The sequence below is a fragment of the Astatotilapia calliptera genome, chromosome 9 (genome assembly GCF_900246225.1).
Source record: "Astatotilapia calliptera chromosome 9, fAstCal1.2, whole genome shotgun sequence".
Lineage (NCBI taxonomy): Eukaryota > Metazoa > Chordata > Actinopteri > Cichliformes > Cichlidae > Astatotilapia > Astatotilapia calliptera.
This window is the reverse complement of record NC_039310.1, coordinates 9276478-9298644: the sequence shown is the minus strand read 5'-3', so window position 1 is coordinate 9298644 and position 22167 is coordinate 9276478. Positions and strand designations below refer to the sequence as shown.

Below are 22167 nucleotides of genomic sequence, written 5' to 3'. Positions count from 1 at the left end.
GGCTGACTTTAAATGTTTAATATTCACTCGCATGCACGCAACCTTCGATCACGCCATCTGTACAATGCTCGTTCGGTACAGGAAGGGGAAAGGATGAGGACGAGAAAAAAAAGAGAGGGAAGTGAGATAAATTTGAGAGAAGAAAAAACAGAAGTCAATTTGGGAAAAGGGCAAAAAAAAAAAAGGAGTAGTGCTTTAAGGCAACTGTAGTGTAACCAACGTGTTTGACGCTTGCTGACAGCTGATCCGTGAGCCACGGTGTGTGTGTGTGCGTGCGTGCAGATCAAAACCTATAATCCTATACCATACAAGGTTGCGTGACCGTTCATACCCTGCTGTTCTCTGCTCCACACACCATTTGGCCTAACTGGTCACTCCCTCTCTTGCTCCATCTTTCTCATACACGTTTAAAAAACACACAGAGATAAAGGCAGATGAACAAATACATGCATACATCCCCCCCAGTGACAATGAGGAGAATTCTTCAGGGTCTGGCACAAACAGGCATCTGCATACACATGCATACACTTCATTAAACACACATATACACATTAGCATATGGGACATAGTCACGCAACCCCCTCAACCTTCCCACTTCTTGCTTCCTGAGCACAATTAACAAATATACAGTGAACGCAGCGCCTTGTTTTCTTTATTTGTCCACATCAGCGCACCAGCAGCAGAACAGTGCTTTCCACCTTTTTTAGACTGTTGTGCCTACAGAGTGCTGTTACCCTTCACTCACCAGACACATCAGGTTCATCTGAACTGGTTTTAGTTTGCCTCCATAGTTCACCAACTATGATGGTATGATGAAACTCTTAAGGGGACAAGTAGCTGTAATTTGGATTGGCTGCCACAAAAAACTGAAATTGTAATATAGGGGAAAAACATATTCGTATTAATTTGTAATCCTAAGAATTTGCAAATAAACCCCTGAATGTGGCCGTTAGTTTTAAAATAAGATGGTTTATGCATGTGCCTGGGGGGCAACTAGCCAGTTGAAAGGTTACTGGGTGCATCCTGGTGATTCAGAAACTAGATATGCAGGCTGCAGCTGACCATGACTCACACGCATGCACATATGCAACACACAACCAAGACCTTATACTCGTACAGAAAAGCAAAGCAATGTGCAAATGTCTAAGGAAAGCCACCGATTTGACCCAACCTGCTGTGTATCTCAAGCATTCATAATGCGAATCCAGTATATTATAATTATTATGCACTTCCACTATCAGTCCCAGGATCAACAGACACGCTCAGAACCAACAGGGCTAAAGTGAATGCTCTAATAATTTCCATGTGAGATTAGAGGGAGAGTACAGTGAGATTATGGAGCCACTGCCAGCTCTGTTTGTTTTAGGTTGTGTTCATGCTCCAGTTGACTGATTAATCTGCGAGGGTTACATGAGGATGTTTGCTCAAGCTGTCCCTTCTGCTTGCAAATGCTCCTGCCTACTGGTCACAGCTGCAAACTGCAGCCAAAGAAGCTGCAAGTCAAACAGCTGCCTTGACAGAAGATTATGCATTAGTGGCCTAGACTGTAAATACTGTGCTTGTCTGTTTTCTTACAGTGTTAATAGTAAACACAGATGAAATCATTAGGTCCGAGACGTAACCAAGGATTTGAAATTACACAACAGCATTCTCAGGAAATTACTTATTTGATTTTATTCATTTGTGAAACTGTAAAAAAATAGACATAAAGACAACAGTGCATTTGTTTACCGTTTCTAACAGTAGAACTATTTAACATATTCTCCCTCAAACCAAGAAACTATCTCCTACCTGTCAGATTAATGTGCAGGTCAGCCTCAATTTACACCGGTCAGGACAAAAAACACGACACAATTTAGGACAGATTTTGTAACGGTAATTCTCCTCGGTGCAATCTAATCCATAGTTCAAGTGCTGAAAGTACCAACAATAATGTCAACATGAAAGTGAGACACTCAGACTGAAGGCTTCTCGATTCCTAGCAGCATACAATTGGATTATTTCTCCCTCTGGAGTTAGAAAATGCTTTCCGTCACCACGAGGTCAAAATGCCACCCCAGAAAAAAGAAAAAAATCCCCGAGGGGTGTGTTAAATACTTTGACCCAGAGCTGTTTATTAAGACTGTTTGTGATCTCTGATCTGCAGCAGGTGTTTTGCCCCATCAGCAAACTTTTGACAAATGACTTGGCCACAGGTGGAGCAGACTTCAAAGTTACCATCCAAAAAAACCTGGGCAACAGTCAGTTTCTGCTACGTGTCATACACTGTGGATTTAAGTGTTTTGACCGGCAGTGGTGAGCATATAATCCAAAGGTTTAACTCAGAAAAACTGAAAATCCACCTAAGCCTTTGTCGCTCAGAAAACGTAGTGTTCTTTGCTAAAGTGATTTAAATTATTAGAGAAAGTAATTAAAGTCTGGGGAGATTAAACTTTGGTCTACATGGATCCACAGTGCATGATCTGAAAGAGCATCCTTTGAAGTTTCAAAGACAAAATTTCTTCCACTTTGAATACATTTGGGTTTTATTCAGCTTTCAGTCTCAGTGGAGTTTTTGTTGGTTTGTAATGAGTTACAATCTGGATCAGAATAAAGCAGTTGACGACCTGGAAGAGCAATCCGGCTAGCCAGATCCATAAGAAGGTGTTGTAGCCTTCAAACTCCAGGAAGTAGGCTGGGCCCAACCAGATGGCCTGTTTAGGGGAGAAAAATATGACAGTTTATTTTAAAAACATTGCCAGATGACTTCAGTTCTATGTATCCTATCACTCGTATAACTTTCAACTCAGCATGATCAAGATCACAATCAAGAAAACAAACTTTAGGGCTCTGAAAACACCGCCAACTAGGAGGTGCTACAAAATAGTGACCACTTGAGGCTAGCTCTAAACATTAGTCAATCCTCTTAGAGCTACATATTAAAACGCACAAGTTTAAGGCAGAAACACAGTTTTCTGCTTTCATTCTGGCACAAAAAAAATCCTTGTAGACAGTTTTACCCTTTGTGAAAACTACAGGTGGGTGAATTTGTACAAGGCTCATCCTATCAAGCCGTTCTGAGGCTTAAAAATTTTATTTCCGTGGCTAGTTGTCAAGCTGTAGCTAACCAAAATTTTGTCTTGCTGTGTAGTTGATTGTAGTGAGTGGTAAGGGACACTAAGTGGTGAGTAAAACTGTAGTATTTTTCTAGTGTGTAAGCACTCGTCAGACGGTATCTGTGTCTGTGCAATGCACCTGTACACTCCATGAATGCACCTTGCTAACCAAGGTGTTAGCTAATAGTGTAACAATCCTCCCTCTTGTACAAATATGGTCTCACTTCTGGCTACAAAACACTAATATTAGAATTTAAAACACTAAAATTAGAATATTAAACTACTAGTCTGGGATTTTGAATGGAGAGCCCATAGATTCAGTCTATGGTATGAAATCTGATTACATTAACAAATGTATATCTGAATTCATATTTAACTGTAATTTTAAATGTGCTTAACTTAATTACCTGTCCAGCAAACCAGAGGAGCAGTAGTCCCAGCCCTTGTTTTACTGTCAGACTCAGGTTAGGGATGACCAGAGGAAGTAAGCACAGGTACCAGAGGAAGTACTGTGAAAGGATTACAAGAAACATTGTTAAATTTGTAAAGTCTGTGTGTTATGTCTAGGACAGGAGGAACAAAGTGAAATTATGTTAGGTATGTACCTGAGAAGTGCACACTTTGTTGAAGGTAACAAAAATGGCTGTGTGCAGGAAACAGCAGAAGGCCAGGTCTTTGTAATACATCCATGATGTTACCAACAGCAGGGCAAACTGCGGCAGGAATGCTGCCAAGCCTAGCCGATGGCTCCACGTACTCTCTGCAAGGCCGAAAGAAATGTGCTCATTTAAAAAATAAATAAATAAATAAAGCTGTATTTCCCGCTGTACGTTTGCTCAGTATAACACAAAAGACAAAGGAAAATAACTCAACACACCTATAAATCAGATTTAACAAGCATTTTATTGCCTTCAAACTTCATCATTTCGCATGCTACACAATACAGGCGTGAATGGTTGGATGGATAAATACCTGCAGTAAGGTAGAGCATGTAGAAGTATGGAGAGAAGTTGTGTCTGATGTCCCTTCTGGTCAGATGGTACAAATAGGTCTCATAAAGAAACTGCCAACCATACCTGCGTTTGTACGAGAGGACACACGTGTGAGTAAGAGTGTTGGTTCAAATAATGGGTCACAAGAGGCTAGCATTAAGTCAAATCAAAAACAGTACTTAGCATTGTTGAAAGTCATTCCTAAACAACAGTTTATCATCTTCAAAGTAATTTTTATGGCATCTGAATATTAACCATTAATGCTAATTCCAATAGCATTAGTTGTAGTAATAGAACAGTCATTTCTAAATCATGAAAACGGTTTGTGGTGTCCATCTCACATGTAATAGAAGAGTGCTGTGAGTGTAAAGAAGACTCCGCCAGCCACACTTGCAAATAGGAGCAGATCTTGGTTGAAGAAACCAACAAAAAAGCCGACAAGCTTCTTGAATCTTGAGACCTTTTTGGCTTCATCTACCCTGATTTCAGCTGTGCGAAGGGTCAGGGCAATGGGCAGAGCATACGTAACAGGGTAGATCTTCATATGAACCGATAAACCATACAGCAGCGCTGCCCAGGTCAGACGCTGAGCTGGAAGAAAACAAAAGGAGCCAATAAACACAGAAGCTGTGAAAACACATGATCAAATTAATGCTGATATATTTAACCCACACCTCTGCGTTCCATGCAGAGCAGAGTCCCCAGCACCAGAGCTGCCAGGATTGACTCAGCATTCCCTCGGCTGGACACGCCCATGGGCAACGGGTTGAGAAGCCACAAAGAAGAAACACAGCGTGCAGTCTGAACATAAACAAGCAAAAATTTATTTTTGTATTTTTATCTGTAAAAAAAAGAAAAAGAAAAAAAATACCCCCCCCCCATAGCTCATCTAATTAAAAAAAAAAAAAAAGAGAGAGACATGATGAAAGAGTGCCAGTCACAAACCTCAGCTCTTAGACCTCGCAGGCAGAGGACTTTGTAGATGAGCAGTCCTGACAGCACATCGCATACAATGAAGAGGATCTTTCCAAAAACCATGTTAAGATAGATGTTTGGGGTGAGAAGCCAGGCCAGCAGAGGAGTGTAACGGTAGGTTGACCTGTTGTATGGGGACTCGCCCTGTAAAAGGAATTCCCCACATGAAAATGCTGAATGTGATATTAGGTTAAATAAAGGGGTTATATATGATAACCAGCTAAAACAGCCATTTCATCCAAAAGCCTGACAGAAATTTTGTCTTCTGTTGACGGTTTCATACACCATTCTTAAAGTGCTAGAATAAATATCATATCTTAAACATAGCTTATTTTGTTAACATAGAAATGTAATAAGGACCTCACTACAAAAAATATCCTAACATAAAAATAAAATAATATATTTTTATGTTTCACTCTCTGCATCTCTGGAAAGTTAAACAACAACCCCATAAATTGGCTGTATTTGATACAACTCCAACTAACTTCATGTGTTAAATATCCAGGTGTCCAAAACTGTCTAAACTTCACTTAAAAGTCAGGCATTCTCGTTGATGTGTGTGTGTCTTAATATTTTTCTTTTCTCCTTCCACCAATCTTGTGCCATAGAGCTACTCTCTAGCCTAGCTCTGTCGGAGGCTTCTTCCTGTCAAACGGGATTTTTTTCTTCCCACAGTCTCCAAGTGCTTGCTTTGGGGAGTTGTTTGTTTTCTCCCGAATAACTGCGCTTTATACCACATTGAGGGGAATCCTGTTACGATTTGACGTTATAAAAATAAACCTGCATTGAACTGAATATACTAAGCTTTGGTTTGGTGACCTAACAGCTTCAATTCCAGGTAAATCCTAGTTCATAAATTCTCCATTTAGCTCAGTATTAAGTAATGTTACCACCCTTATACAACTGGTGCTTCTCACTATTTTTCATTGTCAGCGTTATATCAGCAGGACATTCAGTTTTGAGACAGTTGTTACCTCAGTAATGAACCTCGCAGCATCTGTGAACACATGGTAGTCAATGTCAGTGTACTTCACCGCCATTGTCCTGTCCTGGTAGTCTCCATAAGCGACCAAAGCCAGTCTTATAACGAAGGAAGCCGTGAAAAGGAAATGCTTTTCAGTGAGTTTAGATATTAGCTTCTCCATCACCAGCCACGGAGTGATTAGCAGGTAGGACTGAGAGCTACGTTGGCTATTTTTCTATGTTTAACGTTACTTCGCGTCCATATCCTTTCTATTTAGTTTACGGACTTATCAAACATTAATACTAGCGAGTATTAATCCCATTTGAATGCCCCAATTTCAAATATGACAACACGGAAGTTATCCGGAAGTGGCATTAGCAAAATTGTCTTCTTCGTATAAATTCTACAAAGGGCTTCAGTGAGCACAGCTAATGCAATAGCACCACCTACTGTGTTGGAGTGGGACTGCTATTTAAAATTGGAAATTATGAAGCTATTTTTAACAGTTATTATTATTATTACTCTCTTTGGCTAAGATAAGTATTATATTGCATTTAAACAAAATGAATAACTTGTTTGAGGATTGAAAGTTACTGCCCAAGGCTTGGCTGATACAACTTTTGTTGTTTCAGTTGGTTACATAGGTAATATTTTTTATTTTTTAACAGAAGTGTAGAAAGTAATCCAGTGGCCAATTCGAAACTGCTTTAAGTCTCCTTTTTTCCTACTGGAACAAAACAATGGCAAAATGCCCCCCCTAAACATTTGAAAGGACTAATATGATGTTAGAGTGACTGACGGTGACAAGTGTAATACCAAAAATTCTACATTAAATGGTTAAACAGCATTAGAAACCCCATCCTATAACACTTGGCTGAACCAGGTAAAGGAAAATGTGAGTAAAAGGCATTTTAAACATGGAGCAGTTGCAAACCACACACTTTATTCCACATGTAAGTCAAGGGATACATAAAAATGACCTGGACTCAATGCCAGTTCAAGCATTTATGTACGTTTTTATAAATTCTCCAATTATTATATGCATTTTATAATTCCATATAAAATGTATTACACTGTTAAAATTATTATCTTTGGCTAAGCTAAGTATGATATTGCATGTTTTCAGATAAAATGCATAGCACATTTTTTTAACCAAAAAAGGTGCAGCTGGTGTACAGCAGGTTAATAGAGGCACATTGTAAACTTTTTCCTAAGGTGTAAGGCATATGATAACAATCTAGTCTTCAAGATAGATAAAATAGGGTATATGACTGCAGCAAACAGGGCCATACGTGCATTACGACATAAATCAAAAGATCAAATTAGGTTAAACAGTGCAAGATGACAGTATTCAGAGAAGAGACACAAACAAGGGGTGAAATTTTTTATAAAAATTACACACCGTCATTTTTAATTCCTCATCCTGGTGGTGTTGATATACAGGCCAGGAACATAGGGTGAGATTAGCATAATGAAACTCTTGAGCAGGAGCTCTCAGCAACAACACCAAATTCGATTTTACACCAGTCATGTTGTAACCTCCCTCCAGCTGAGAAACACCACTCTAAACGCGCTCACACGGGGGAACTGTATCGGCCAGCGAAGAGGATGCTCGAGGAAGGGTTGTGCCTGATGAAGAAGAGGAAGGGGTGGTCGGCGATGAATCTGGCTGGAATCCTGGCGCAGCGCAGCATCATGATAGCAGCGGTGGCAGCGGCAGCCTCCGTTCCCTCCTCGTTGACCTCCACGAAAGCCTTGTGCACGACTTTGGACAGCACCAGGTCATTGGCAGGAGACATGCCTGTCACAAAACAAAGCAAAATAACATATTTGATTTATGTAGAATATGGAGGTGATGGAAATTACGGTGATTTAAGAGAACAGCAGCAGTCCGTTCATGTTTTGGGCTCCCGTTTTATTGTGCGGCATGTTCCAAGAATACTTCATACCAGAGAAGTCACTCTTTTGCATGTCAAAGGCATCCACCATGCCCATGCTGACCAGGACAGTCTTCATGTCGTAATTCTCCTCTAGCTTGAATCGAGGCAGGCCCACCGTGACCTCAATTTCATCCATCATATTGGGATTAGTCCACTCCACAAATTTCTCAAAGGTCAGCTCCTTCTCCAGCTAGAGATGGGGAAAAAATAAAAATAAAAAAAATCATCCACTGTTTATGTATTTCATAGGTTTCATTATCCAAGTGTGCTTGTTATACCTTCTCCAGACCCGTTGTGCCGTCCTCGATATTTTGGGGCAGAAAGACGACCATGCTGAGCTCATTCCCTTTGTAAGGCAACTCGATGATCTGTCACACAGGTTTCAAACATTAGCGTGAATATATAATAGTGGCTATGCAACTGTTAGACTTAATCATCTTAGTTTATTATAACCTGCTTCCAAAAATGTTAACATGCAATGCCGTGTAATACAATAACTTATACAAAAACAAATCCAGAAAGCTGGGACAGGGGCAACATAGCACTAAAATAACTTGTAGACCATTAAGCTTACAACAGTGTGGTGTTAAAAAGAAAAAAGAAACAAAAACAAAAAAAAACAAAAAAACAAAACAAAAAAACAACACCATTAAATACTTTTCAAAAGGCACTAAAATCCCTGTGCACAAGAGTCAAGGGTAAAAACAAACAAACAAATTGATGTTGGCGACAATCTTTGGCTCGTTAGATTGCACTATGTTACAAAACTGACATGATTTTGCAAGAAAAACAAGTTCACAGGCTCTGGAAGACTTCAAACCAACGTTGGCAGTAAATACAGTTCATTCCTGCATTTCTGCAAATCCAACTTTATTCTCTACCTTCCTTGGACTGAGGAGAAGTGGAAAACGATTAACCATCTTGTATGTGCAGTTCACAAACCAGCATCCATGATGATGCAGAGAGCATTAGTCCACATGACTTAACCACTAAAGCTGAACCCACCAAGGTTTTGAAACAGCCTGAGCTGCCAACCAGACAACATTATGGTTGTGTGTGTGTGTGTCACACACACACACACACACACTCTCTCAAATCAAACTATTTTAAATGCTGCCAAGTTAACAGGTGATGGGTTGCCGGCCATACTGACTGATTTACTGCAAATTACCTGACAGTTGACTTCATGGATGAAGGTCAAAGGGAACTTAGACTTTTGGTACATCATCTTCACTGGCTTAGTGTCATTCTGAAATATGAAAAAAATAACATGTGAAACATCACCAGCTGAAATCTTTTACTTTGTCACGAGTGTACTAGTTCAACCTGAAATTGGTGTTGAGTGTATACAGAAGTGTATGAGAGCAACCACAGTTAGAAGCGAACCTGCTCGAGGAGAAAAAGTGAAGTTTTAAATCATTGGCATGCAAATAAATAATGTTAAAAATAGTTGTTTCTTTAAGGCTTGTTGAGCTACTCGAGAAATACAAACAGCAGTGAGAGTGTGACTTTCACTCATCAGGTGAAGAGCAAACCACTGCCACTGCCAGCCCACTTCTTCTAGATTTCCAACTGTTTGCTGGCAAGTTAATAATAACAGCTGGAAAGGCTGAGATATAACAAGCCTTGTTCTTGAGTTAGATTTGCTCTCTTTAAGTCATGAGACGGTTTAACATCACTTCATGCAGTTCTAGGATTTTGTCAGCCAGTCGAAGCATAATGACTTTTTATCACTCTGAGCAAAGTCTAATGTGTTTTTTACTGTGTTTCATCACAGCTAACAGAAATATCTGATCGAGAGGTGCCGCTAAGAATGTGACTGAACACCATGTGATCTTAAAAAAAAGAAGAAAAAAAAAGACCCTTACCACAAACACTGTCAGGATATATTATATATAAAAAATAAAATCAGCAGTATTCATGCAGCTGCTGTATTACCTTGTTGACTCGAAACTGAGCATCTTGTGTTTGATCCTGCTTAAACTGCTTGTTCCAGAGGCCCTTAAAGTAGATGGCATTGACCAACACCAGCCTGGTCATGGGGTCCAAAACACCCTGAGCCAGCAAATCCTTAATTTTACCTGAAGGATACGTTGACACGTGTGAAGCAGCGACACAGACGTATGTAATAAATACTCTACTAACATCTCACAGAAGAACAGTTCTGCAGGACTACTAACCAACACACTAATACTATAAAAGTTTTTTCATTACAACTTCTAACTTCATATCAGTGGAAGGTGGACATGTTTAGTGTGTTACCCACCTTGTGTTGTCTTCTCCACCCAGCTGTTGATGTTGAGCCTGGCAGCATCGAAGCTTTTGATGAAGTCCACGGCCTCCAGCTCAGCATTGTAATGCTTCTTGGTTTTTCCCAAGAAATCCTGAAATCAGTTAATGACACACTTATAAAGTCTGAACACCCAAACAAAATAACCTATTAGCTCTGTGGGATTTTACTGCCTAATCAACTACCTCATTCTTTCCTCCACAGCTTAAAGATTTCTCTCATTCTTTAGGAAAAAAAAAACAAGCCACACGAACAGAGACACACACACACCTCAACAAACTGGTAGGACTGCTCCCCATACAGTCTGTTGGCAACGCTGAGAGAATATGGAGCATCTGACTTGTTGAGCACACTCAGCAACTGCGCAAAGCTGCTGTGGACATCATCCTGACAATCCTTCGTTTTCAGGCACTGTGAACAAAGCAGACAACTGTTCAAAAAACAAAACAAAAAAAAAGCACTGGATTCAGAGAAGCCATGACCCAAGCTTAGAGAAGCCTTTCCACAAAGCATTTACAGCACATAAAGACCCACACCATCCCACCACCGTGTTATCATTTATGTGGTCATCTTCAAGTCCAACTGCTTAATAAGAACGAAGTAGAGTGTGTTTTTACATGGTGCACATCCACAGCTAAAGTCACAGACGGCTGTAATGTTGGGTGCTCAATTTGTTAACAGAGTTTTCTCTCTTTATACAAGAGTGATTCTCTGGAATTACACAAACAGGAAATGGAAAAAGTGATGCGCTGTCATAGGTTCAAACTTTGAAGGCTCAAGTGACATTTACAGCATCTGCTAATAAGAGATAAAAAGAAAGAAAACACACAGAAAGAGGTCATAAAAGGACACGGCTATATTCATATGCATTATGTAATGCTGTGGGGTTTGAAGCTGTTGGACTCGCCACATACACATTAAACCTTCAGTAAACATATCACTGCTGCTTTTACCCGACAGTTCAAGACAGCAGCATAAAGGACATCAGCAAAGCAAAAACAGAGTACAAACACAGATGTGAAATGCTCTGTGAAGCTCTAACATCTTTGTTTCCATTGATCCCCTCACCACACGGCACTGTTAGATCAGCTGTTAGTAATATTTCCCCTTTTGTTAGTGTGCAATTCCTGTATTGCTGCTTTGTTACCACCTTCCTCAGATTCGGCAGCGCAGACTGGGCCTGCTGTTGCATGTGCATCTGTCCCGCCGGTGCGTGCTTAGGCTTCTCTGCCTTGGTGAAGCAGAGAACCTAGAAGTGCGATTCCAAGTGCTCACCGTTACGTTCAACGTTTGTTTTTCCATTTTTAAAAAACAAAACAAAACAGTAATTTATGAGCTTGTCCTTAAACTGATGTGTTGGCCGAGTTGTAGACTTCAATCTGATACCTGAACAAGAAATCTTCTAATGAGTCGCTGATAATGTTCAATGAAACACTTTTACACAGTTGTGACAAACCCCTCAGTTGAAAAAAACAAAACAAACAATAGAAACAATTATAAACAGTATGACCATAACTTCCCTGCATTCATTTGCTTTAAGCATAAAGAATATTTCCTCTACAGAGGAATTTTTTGAGAACCAAAACATTTTAGCCAGAATCAAAGTATTATCATTTTAAGTAATTACAACATTTTATTTTGTGTTATAAACTCTTACTTAAAATTAAACCAGCAAAATATACAGTCTTTCAAATAAGGTAACAGGCAGCCAACTGTCCTTACAGTAGGTCCCCAGATGCCCCTCTGAGCCAGGCTCATCTTTCTGTGATGGTACAGCTGAGCCAAGCTGACTCAGAGTAATCACACCCAACAGCCGTGTCTGGTTGCACTTAGCACAGTAGTGTATAAAACTGTGCTTGGGAAAACACCGTTTACAGTAAGTCGCTCTTTTAAAATTACTTGTACCAACTCGCAGAGAAATAATGTAAGCCAAAAAACAACAACTGTGTTAGATCTGGATTATTAACATAAGTCATTTTTGACAGCAGTGGATTTACTGCATGACTTTGTGGGGTACATCATTATTTAAACAGGCATCTCGTCATTCCGTAAATGTATGACAGAATTGGTTATGGATTTGTTTCTTACCAATAATTAACTCCAATTTAAGTTATTTGGCCACATGTTTTGAACCAATGAATCCTAACCATGGGCGCTTGTAGCTCGGGAAGTGTCTCTGCTCTGGAAAGGCTGATTGTAGTTAGCTGCTGTGCAAACTAACAAAAAAAAAAAAAAGCAACTTGTTTATAGGAATATTGTTATGTTAAATAACAGACTAGTCAGCCAATGACCAGAGCAGTCTGAGGTGAGTTAAAGTTCCTCAAATATGTATTTATTATTGAAATGATTTGAATAAATACCGATTTAACAGACAGAGTAAACTGGGAACCGCCCAGTTAGACTGTGAAACAGGACACCTTGTATCCATACATAAGCCACAAGCCACTGGCTTATGTATGGCAAGATCATCTCAACACAATCACATCTATCAAGAGAAAAGAAATGTCAGGCAACAGTGTTGGACGAAGAAAACAGGCGGCATAAAACACACAGATTAATGTCTGATATATCATCTGTCATCATAATCATGATAATCTGTCATGATAATCTTCGAGGAAATTCTTCAAAGTTTTTCTTCCACGTAATCTCTAATAAATCCATTATGTTTCAGAGTGTTATCACTACAAATGACTGGATAAAGGTGGAGGTTCTTTCCCTCCCATATACACCCACACCCACCAGCATGACTTCACTGGGTGTGACTTGGCTTAAGAAACAGTTCTGTCCTGATGTTCTTACAGAATTACGAAAGTTCAATAACCTACCAAGAGAGGCCCAGTAAAGATAACCACTGAACGAGTGAAAGAGTCACGAGTGTCTCACAGTCTGGCCTGTGCAGTTTCACGAGGTTTCACCATCATGTGGATGGTTCTTAACTGGTTCTTTAAGTTCTGCTGGGAGATCTCGGATCCTGACATTTATGTGGATGCTTCTTTGAAAACTACCACCTACTACAGGACACATTCAGAGGTCTTATGGAGTTCGTTTGTCGATGATATGGAAGTGTTTTGGCTTGGTTTTAATGTTGTGGCTTGTCACTGTATTCAGTCATAATTTTAAACTTATTTAAATGCTTCCATTCATCCATTCTCTTCCAATACAGGGTTGCAGGGGTGGGGTGACTGGACCCTATCCAGTATATTCCAGTATGTGTGAGGCAAAAACATATTTTATTTCATAGATTCAGAATTGTGGGTGGTCTCTAGCTACACCCTGATTGAGTAATCACGCCCACGTATGTGCATTGCTAAACAGGACTGAATTATTGCACTAATGTTGTTTGTTGAGGAGATAAATGACAAGTGTGTGCAAATTCAGGAAACGTCAGTGCTCCCGTGTATTTCTTACGCACTCCAATCGACTGCAATATTTGTCAAGCGAACGATTGCCCAACAATCGTACAGTCACTGACACTTACTCACAAAATGAAGAATGTGATTGCACTTTGTTTTTCCAGTTGAACTTCTGCCGCAGGCTTTTTTTTTATTTTTATAAATACACCCCACAGAAAGTTTAACTATGCATCAAATCTCAATTACTACTCTTATTAGCCTTGATAGTTATCTTTTAGCTCCTTCCCTGCTTTGACTCTTGGTGCAGCTCAGTTGCAGAAGCCACATCTGTGTGAAAAGTAGCTGTTTACCTACAGCTACACAGTCTTTTTGAATGAACCCAGGCAACGTGCATGCACATGGGCCCTGACCTCTTTGATTTGAACAGTGAACCATTTTATTTTACCATCTTCTCTCTGATCCTGTCAAACAACCAGGTAATATTCTAAAAGTATTGCAACGGAAGGCATAAAAAGAAGAAAAGCTACAACGTAGAAAGAAAGCTACAATGTAGCTTGCCATCACCAGTGTGTGAATGTGTGTGTGAATGGGTGGATGACTGGATGTGTAAAGCGCTTTGGGGTCCTTAGGGACTAGTAAAGCGCTATACAAATACAGGCCATTTACCATTCAAGAAAAGAGACAGCTTGCATTAATCTTGCTTTTCTATGTCAACTGCTGTGATCGTTTTCAAGGAATTTCTTCAAACTTTTCGTTCAAGGTACTCTCTAATAAATCCATTATCTTTCAGAGCATTATCATTTCAAATGACCAGATACACGTGGAGGCCCTCTCTCTCCCACACCCACTAGCTTGACTTAGCTGGGTGTGGCTTGACTTCAGGAATCCTTTTGTCACAATCTTCTTAGTGAATGTTAACTTCCATACCAGCTACTCCTGCTGAATATAAGGCCTCTCTGCTGTTTATTTAACCAGATGGGCAGTTCTTTAAAATCCCTCAGTATCTCTTATTTAATTTTTACTCTAACAATACACTGATTGTCAATCTCACGTCTAAAGACCTTTGAAATGCAGGGCACGCTCCACAGCGTGAGCCTTCTTCTCCATAAGGTGCTAAAAGCATAGCTCTAATTTCTATAAACAATGCAAGTTCAAATGCATTTTATGTTTCCACAAATGTGCTTCAGTGCCTGATATGTCTTAGTTAGGGTAATGTATTACTTCTTCATAGATTGCGTCAAATATTCTTCCAGCCGTTTCCATTTAGTGCCTTAGCTTGGACAAGTGCCTGCTTATGAAATCCAGGCAGCCAGACAAATGGGCATGCCCGCTGCACAAAGGGAACTGATAACCCGTACGGATTACCTGAAGCTTTATTGCCCTTACACTTCCATTTTATGGATCCTGTTCCCCGAGTAACGCAGCACAGGGCTGACCCTCATAAAGGCTGAACAGTACAGATCTTTGTCATTTTTCCTGACACTGAAAGTCAGAGCTTGGTGAGTCACACAGTAGCTTTGGCGGCTTTCAAAAGATCAAATTCGACGCCCTATCATCATGGAGCTTTAATGTTCAACGTTGCTTGAAACGGCCTCTCAGAGCTCTTTAAGTAAATGAAAGGGGTCATTTCAGAAGCCATGGATTTTAACCAGCTTCAACAAGCTGCATACAATCTTCAACAAAGGCAGCTGCACGACTGTACCTCTGACATCTGTGTGGCTGTGTTGCCTCTGGCCCCCAGCATCACCATAGCCAGGGCTGAAGAGATGCTGAACGGGGAGAAAAAGATGTTTCCCGTCTTGTCGTTATTGCTCAGCTCTTTGAGCAAAGTCAGAGAGAAGGCACTGTTTGCCTTGGACAGAGGGGTTGCAGATGCCATTGTTTCTGGTATAAAAAAGAGAGGGCAAAGGTGTTAATTATTACACTAAAGTAGGATTAATTAAGTGAATTATGGTTCACTTTACCTAAACCCCCAAAACACAACAACAGAAAAGATGTGATTATTGTTTCGGGAATTAGAATGACGTGCATCTTTGGTGGTGTGTATGCAGATTTACCTGCAGACTGCAAATACACCAAGCAACAGTTCAACTTCCACATTTGTCAGTCACATATAAACATCCCTTTTTTTGAGTGCACATGGGGGAAGAAATCTTATATTGCTATCATCGATCATTACTATGATTAAAGTTCTTTACACAGAATTTAAATTCAGTACAGGGACTGCATAATCTGAGCGACTATATAACTTGGATTTTTCCACATATCTGGTTGACGTCATCTGAAATTTATTGTGCTGCATTCAAGTAACACCAACCATCTGCACACTAGATAAAAACAATGCGTCCCATAGTGCACAGCCTGTCACTTACCAACGCGGACTTTTGTCGAGGTCTTCAAGCGATCAGGAGTCTTTCTGTGATGGCAAGCCTTCTGCGTGAAGCATCGCTTTTTATTTACAAATCGGCACGCCCCACGTGAACTTCCGCGTTCTCGAACATCACTGTACGGAAGCCGAATGGAAAAATTCCAGAGAAAAACCACTTCGTCACTTACTGTACAGGAGCAGGGGTAACGCCTGCTGGGAGTTTTAGGTACAATACAATACAATACAATTTTGTATTGTATTGTACCCCTTCAATGCAAGGGGGTGAAACCTTTTTCCAGTTAAAATACTTCAAAGTACAAGTTTAAAGTGAGGTTTAGTCAGTGAGGTACAGCGCATGCGACCTCGAGGAGAAAACGTTTTGCAGGGACTGACGACTAAAGTTCAGAGGCTGGCGCTGTGCGATACTGCAAATTTTAGTGTCGATCCAATACCAAGTAGATATGAGGCCAGTATTCCTTCATTCAATAATAATATTTATTTAGTTAATATTCATTTATTTTTTTAACAAAACTCAGTGGATAACATAGTGAACTTAGAGGACAGAAGCAAACTATCAATCCAATACCAGCATTTTTCTTAATACTATGGACATTTGGAGTGATCTGTCCACCTCTAGCAGAGGCCTGTGCAAGAAGCTGGATTTTGTCTTTTCCAGGCAACTTCAAGGTTAACCCTGGGTTTAGGTGGTTGATTTATTGCCTGCGTATTTCACTATGGTAACTCATTCTGGATCAGCAGGTATACCACCTAATGAACAATCAGTTGTCTGGAAAATAGTGTCACTATTCCTGAAAGATCCTTCAAACATCTGTGTGCAGCGTGGGAGAGTCTTACAATAGCCTCAAGACATTTCTCAGTTCTCTAATGTATAAAATTTTTTTTGTTTTGTTGCAGACAATTTCATAATTTCATTGTTTTATATTTTCTTACAATCTATATTTGTACTTTCATCCAATTTGCATGTTGACTATTTGAATTCTGTTTTTCTGTACTTTCTCTCAGACTGAGGTAGGACGTGAAAGAATAAAAACTAAAACAATCTTTACAACATTTATGAAATATTCAGTAATAATCAATCAGATATCTTATTCTCTCTTTTTTTGGCTTTCTTTCCTTGCTTCACATAAACAATACTTTATTCATAAAGCAGATCTTATCCAGTCTTAAAGAGCTCACACATTCACACAGTGCTTTTTCCTCTCACACACTCACAAACTGGTGATTTGTCTGTAGCAACTGTGTTTCTTTCAGTCTGTGTTGTATATTTAACCTCTTCATATGTTCTAATATTGTAGCTTTATCTTCTATCCATCCATTTTTTTCCACTTATTCAATCCAGAGTCGCAGAAGCCCAGCTGTGACAGGGCACACCCTGGATGAGTCACCAATCTGTCACAGGGCTAATACATAAAGGCAGACATCTATTCACACCTACAGGAAATTTAGAATCAACAGTTAATCTAACCCCATGCATGTCTTTGGACCACCAGAAGAAGCCAGAGTACCCAGAGAGAGCATTCAAACTGCATGCAGACTAGATTCAAATCCAGGACCTGTAGTATCAACCACTGCACTACCCTCGTTTTAGCATTCAGTGGAAAATGATCCTTATTGCCTATGTTAGGTTAGGTAAATCCAGATCACATAAAGTTATTCAAGCTAAACTGAACTTGCATCGTAGGCTCTGAAATAGTTTGGACAAGTGACACTACATTAAAACACAGTTATGCAACAAAATTCAAATTTCTGGTACATAAGAAGAGAGATTCTTTGGATTCAAGGCAAGCAATGACAACCAAGAAGAGATGCAAAGGGTGCACAGCGCAGCACAACTAACCTGTTCAACCGCCACAGCCTGCAGTATAATGAATGAAGGCTAAAAATAATAATGCAGTGGTTGCTAATGTGAATCACCCAACATTAACCTAGACGCCCATAAAAGGAAGCCTGTGCAGCATGTCATCCATGCAGCTCACAAAGACTGAACTCTGCACATTGTTCTTTGCAGTAGGAAATGTACACGAACACAGTGTACAGTCGAGTCCTAATAGCACTTACATTCTTTAGGTCTATGCCTGTAACACTCTGCCTATTGCCTTCATATTAAATAATTTTAAAAAATATTTCGTCACGTCATTATGTGGGCCACAAGTAGAGCTAACATGGGCCGCGAGATTGAGACAAAGGCATTAGAGCCTCTTAATGCGTGTTTTGTTCTGGTGTGGAATTACCAAAAATAGAGAGGGGACTGTCTAACATATGAAACAGGAAAAGACCGCCGTGTAATCATTTATTTCAACAAAGTAACTCTATTCTGAATGCCACCTTTTTAAACGGGGAACTGTAATGGAATACAGTTACTCATATTTTGTATTTTAAATACGTAACACCGGTACGTATATTCCGTTACTCCCCAACACTGATCATACACACTACCATCGAGTACTTTGCTGTGATTGAAATACTTGATATTTTGCCTCTAGGAGCTGCACTAGTGTCAGGTGAATAAACCTCTTATTAGTCTGCAAAGAAGTTGTAATTAACAGGAAGCACAGTGTCAAAGTGTCCTGATTTCATTTTGTGTTATGTTTTTCTGCAATTTTTAAAAGTGTATATTTTATTTTTATTGTAACAGATATGCTGAATTTAAATGAAGAGGACGAATTGGTACGGATGTCACAGATGAAAATGTGAAAGCTGTTTTCTGTTTTTTTCTATTTGCTCTTACAAAGACTGGTATCATGCTTTCCTTTATTTCCCTCTTCAGAAATATGTTTCATTGTTTCATCGTGTTAATAGATTTTGTCCACATAACTCACTTTGCAGGATGGAAATAACAATGGAAGAATTATTGTTATATTTATTTATTTTTTTATGCCTGACAAAAAGTTCAAACTTCCAAATTCCTGCATCCTCATCTGTCTGAAAACTATTTCTTTGTTCCCACACTTTGGCTCATGCATTCATTTTCCATGTTGTGGTTCTCAGAGACTTCTTTTGTTTTACTCTTCCATCTAGCTCGAATTGCATTTTCAACAGAGGAAGAGCTCAACAGATGAATGCACACTGTATTACTGTCACTGTATACAATGCATGCTAAAAGAGAACCTGTCAGTCAGGTTTACACCCCCCCCCCCAAAAAAAAAATGTGGGCAGTAAACCGGGATAATGAAACACTGAACAGCATGTTAATGCAGGATGTTTACATAGTCAGCAACAGCAACTGATGTGGCTTCAAATTGAATCTTAACTTGGGGAATTTTACTTCCACTCATAATAACTTGATTTACCAAAACATGATTTTGAATTGACCACTAGGAGGCGCAAATCCAACTCAAAGTAGTCAAATGTTCAGTCCATTACACAAATCACCTTCACTGCAAGGTTTGTTGGTTTGTTTTTATCAAGCTAGTTAACACAGACTTATGAATCATTCATGCATTGAGAATGAACTAGTGTTGTGTATTCACAGAACAAGAAACAGCTTTAAATTGTTTTATTAGACAGTAGCAGCTTTTTACAAAAAATAAAATTAAAAATAAAAACACAATTTATCACGGTTTCTTTGGTTGAATCTATGAAAAATGCCAAAGATAACAAAGAAATTAAACAGTTTTGTTTTTTTGCAACAAAAACGTGATTCTAAAAGAGCTGCTTTGTTCAAACTGGACAAGTTGGGGGACAAAAAAAAACAAAAAACAAAAACAAACCATATGGCCGAAGAGTTACCTCACATCCAAAGAAGAGCTTTGAATGTCCTTCAAGAATATTTTGCAACACATTTAGCTTCATACTGGGGAAATATTCCCGATGACTACTTAAACAAATGATAAAAAAGCTGCCTAAGAGATTTCAGGCTGTGTTGAAGAATAAAGGTATTCAAGCTTGATAGAGCTGTACACAATCTGTACTTCCCATTTTATCAACAAAATACTGAAAAATGAAGAGTGGTTCCAGACTTTGGCACAGTATTGTAGGACACTGAAAAACTTACTCCTCCTGCTTGTAGATGTCTGGTATTATGTGTCAGTAACTAATTCACAGTAGGATGACTGACACCAGATTGTGACTGTCATGCCTCTGTTTGTTGGAGTCATTGAGCCTCCGAGCTAAAACAAACCATCCACCCAATAGAGGTTATTGGTCACTGGTTTGTTATGTTGACTTTTTTCCTGTAATTTCATTCTACCTTACCTGTCCATTAGAGAAATATAGTTTAGCTAACAAAAAAGGAAGTAAAGAATCAGTAGATCAGTCAGTTTAAATGTCTCTATTGCTTTATAGAGACATTTAAATCTCATTTGCAAATATTTTGATTAAGCACAAACATATCTTTATTTGATATGGCCAGTCACAAATCAGACAAATACAGTATATTAAAAGTATAAAAGAAGAATCAAAACATCATCAAACTGTTTACTTTATAGAGATACTGGACAGCAATTAACAAATAATTAAAATTAGCACAAGTAATGATTGAGGTACGAATTAGCAAAGTTTGGCACTATGAGCCGATGCACAGCAACGTCTCAGTCTATAGTAAAACATAAGCTCAGCAGACCAGTCAGTGTGAAATGACGACAAACTTACTCAAAAGCAAAGACTTGTCCCAAAAACATGCTGCACTGTGCAAATGTTTCAGGCACTCAGATCAGACCTCTGATACTTTCAAATTTTCCACAAAGAGTGTACATTTATCAGTAAACTATGAACAACTGCAGGAAACAAAACATTCACGATCTTTTCACTTCTCAGATTTTACATCTCCAATTACTTTCCTCCTCTCTTTGTTGCATCTTTGAGCTCCCACCAGTCAAGCAGCTAACATGACACATCACTGCTTCATAGCTGTTATTTTAAAGCCATAAATGTAAGGCATGCGTCAACTCTATCATGACCTCAAATGAGCACAAGTGAGGTCTAGACAAATGGCATTGTATAAAAAATATATAGGAAAGTTTGAGTAAAATAAATGCAGAGGGTCTGTGTCTATAGAGCAGTGTTTCTCAACCACTGCTGCCATGGAAGATTATCCAAATTCACCTGATTGGTACTCCGAGCGAGCGTAGCATTGTGACAGGCAGAACAGTTAATGTTGGAGAATTGTGGATCAATATGATTGTCATTGTGCAAGATGATTAGCAGGGTGCAGAACTTACACGAAGAAGTCTGAGTTAGCGGGGTCTATATGTCATGAATCGCTCTTCGGCAGGCAGGAGTTGGACCCAAAATGCAAGACTCACAGACTCAGGGGATGAACTCAAAAATCACAGCTTTATTTGCTGGTAGGACAAACAAACTAAACTGGGAAACAACAAACTAAGAACTCACAGAGAGCCACAGGGCGATCCACACAGCATGAGGGACAACACGACACTGACTCAGAGAAACACAGGGTTAAAATACACTGGGAAGTAACGAGGGGAATGAGACACAGAAGGAGGGCACAGCTGGGAGAAATCAGGACTGACGAGACAAGGAAAGCAGGACACATTCACATGAGACACGGACCATCAAAGTAAAACAGGAAGGATCACACAGAGACGCGAACTTGACACAGTGGAGACAGCAACTAAGAAACACAGAGACATAAACCATAAGGCAGAGGACTCTAAGAACAGAGGGGACACAGAGAAACATGAAGGGCAAGGGATCGAAGCTAGAAACCATAGAATAAATCACACAAGTACAATAATACAAACATCACAAAGAACTAAAAACGCTGGGTCAGGAGACCCAGGACCGTGACACTATAAGTGTAGACCTAACAGTTACATTCTCTTCCACTTGAGGGCAGTATAGCTTCTTGGTCAAATTCAGTAAGCAGCAGGTATTAGCGGTGGATAATAGCTGCAGCATGCTCAGCTGGATTTTCTGAAATACCTCACCTGCTACCTGAGCGATATTACAGTTATTGTAGAATTTCATTGGTTTGTTGTTAATTCTTTCACAGCATTTTGCATGCTGGAATATTTTGTGCTCCCTAAAAACTAATTGACATTTTTGTTTGAATGTTCTAGTTAACAAAAAGGAATGTGAAAATCATACTGGCTTTTCATATTTCTTTACAGGGACACAGACAAAATAACTACAATAATAGAAATAAATACATAGGTGAGTGTGTTACAGCTAAGCTTTGTGTTTTTATCAATGAAGATTTTCTTAAGGC

General features: G+C 39.4%; 2 protein-coding genes across 3 annotated transcripts; both read right to left on the bottom strand.

The window, feature by feature from the left end:
- Positions 1–2507: 2507 nt before the first annotated feature.
- On the bottom strand, positions 2508–6440 carry pigm (phosphatidylinositol glycan anchor biosynthesis, class M). The gene is made up of 8 exons (XM_026179174.1): positions 6037–6440; positions 5033–5206; positions 4762–4888; positions 4429–4678; positions 4068–4171; positions 3701–3855; positions 3503–3604; positions 2508–2693 (listed from the first exon to the last, which is right to left on the bottom strand). Exons 1-8 carry the CDS (start codon positions 6205–6207, stop codon positions 2526–2528), a joined length of 1251 nt encoding a protein of 416 aa, XP_026034959.1. The 5' UTR covers positions 6208–6440; the 3' UTR covers positions 2508–2525.
- Positions 6441–7088: 648 nt separating this feature from the next.
- LOC113028758 (leukocyte elastase inhibitor-like) lies at positions 7089–16108 on the bottom strand. Of its 2 annotated transcripts, XM_026179180.1 has the most exons (10): positions 15982–16108; positions 15312–15493; positions 11407–11505; positions 10527–10667; positions 10233–10350; positions 9905–10047; positions 9138–9215; positions 8245–8334; positions 7976–8156; positions 7089–7827 (listed from the first exon to the last, which is right to left on the bottom strand). In XM_026179180.1, exons 2-10 carry the CDS (start codon positions 15486–15488, stop codon positions 7601–7603), a joined length of 1254 nt encoding a protein of 417 aa, XP_026034965.1. In that variant the 5' UTR covers positions 15489–15493; positions 15982–16108; the 3' UTR covers positions 7089–7600. The 2 variants fall into 2 exon arrangements, with proteins under 2 accessions (XP_026034965.1, XP_026034966.1); XM_026179181.1 differs by lacking the exon at positions 11407–11505 and having other exon boundaries at positions 15982–16106.
- Positions 16109–22167: the final 6059 nt, after the last annotated feature.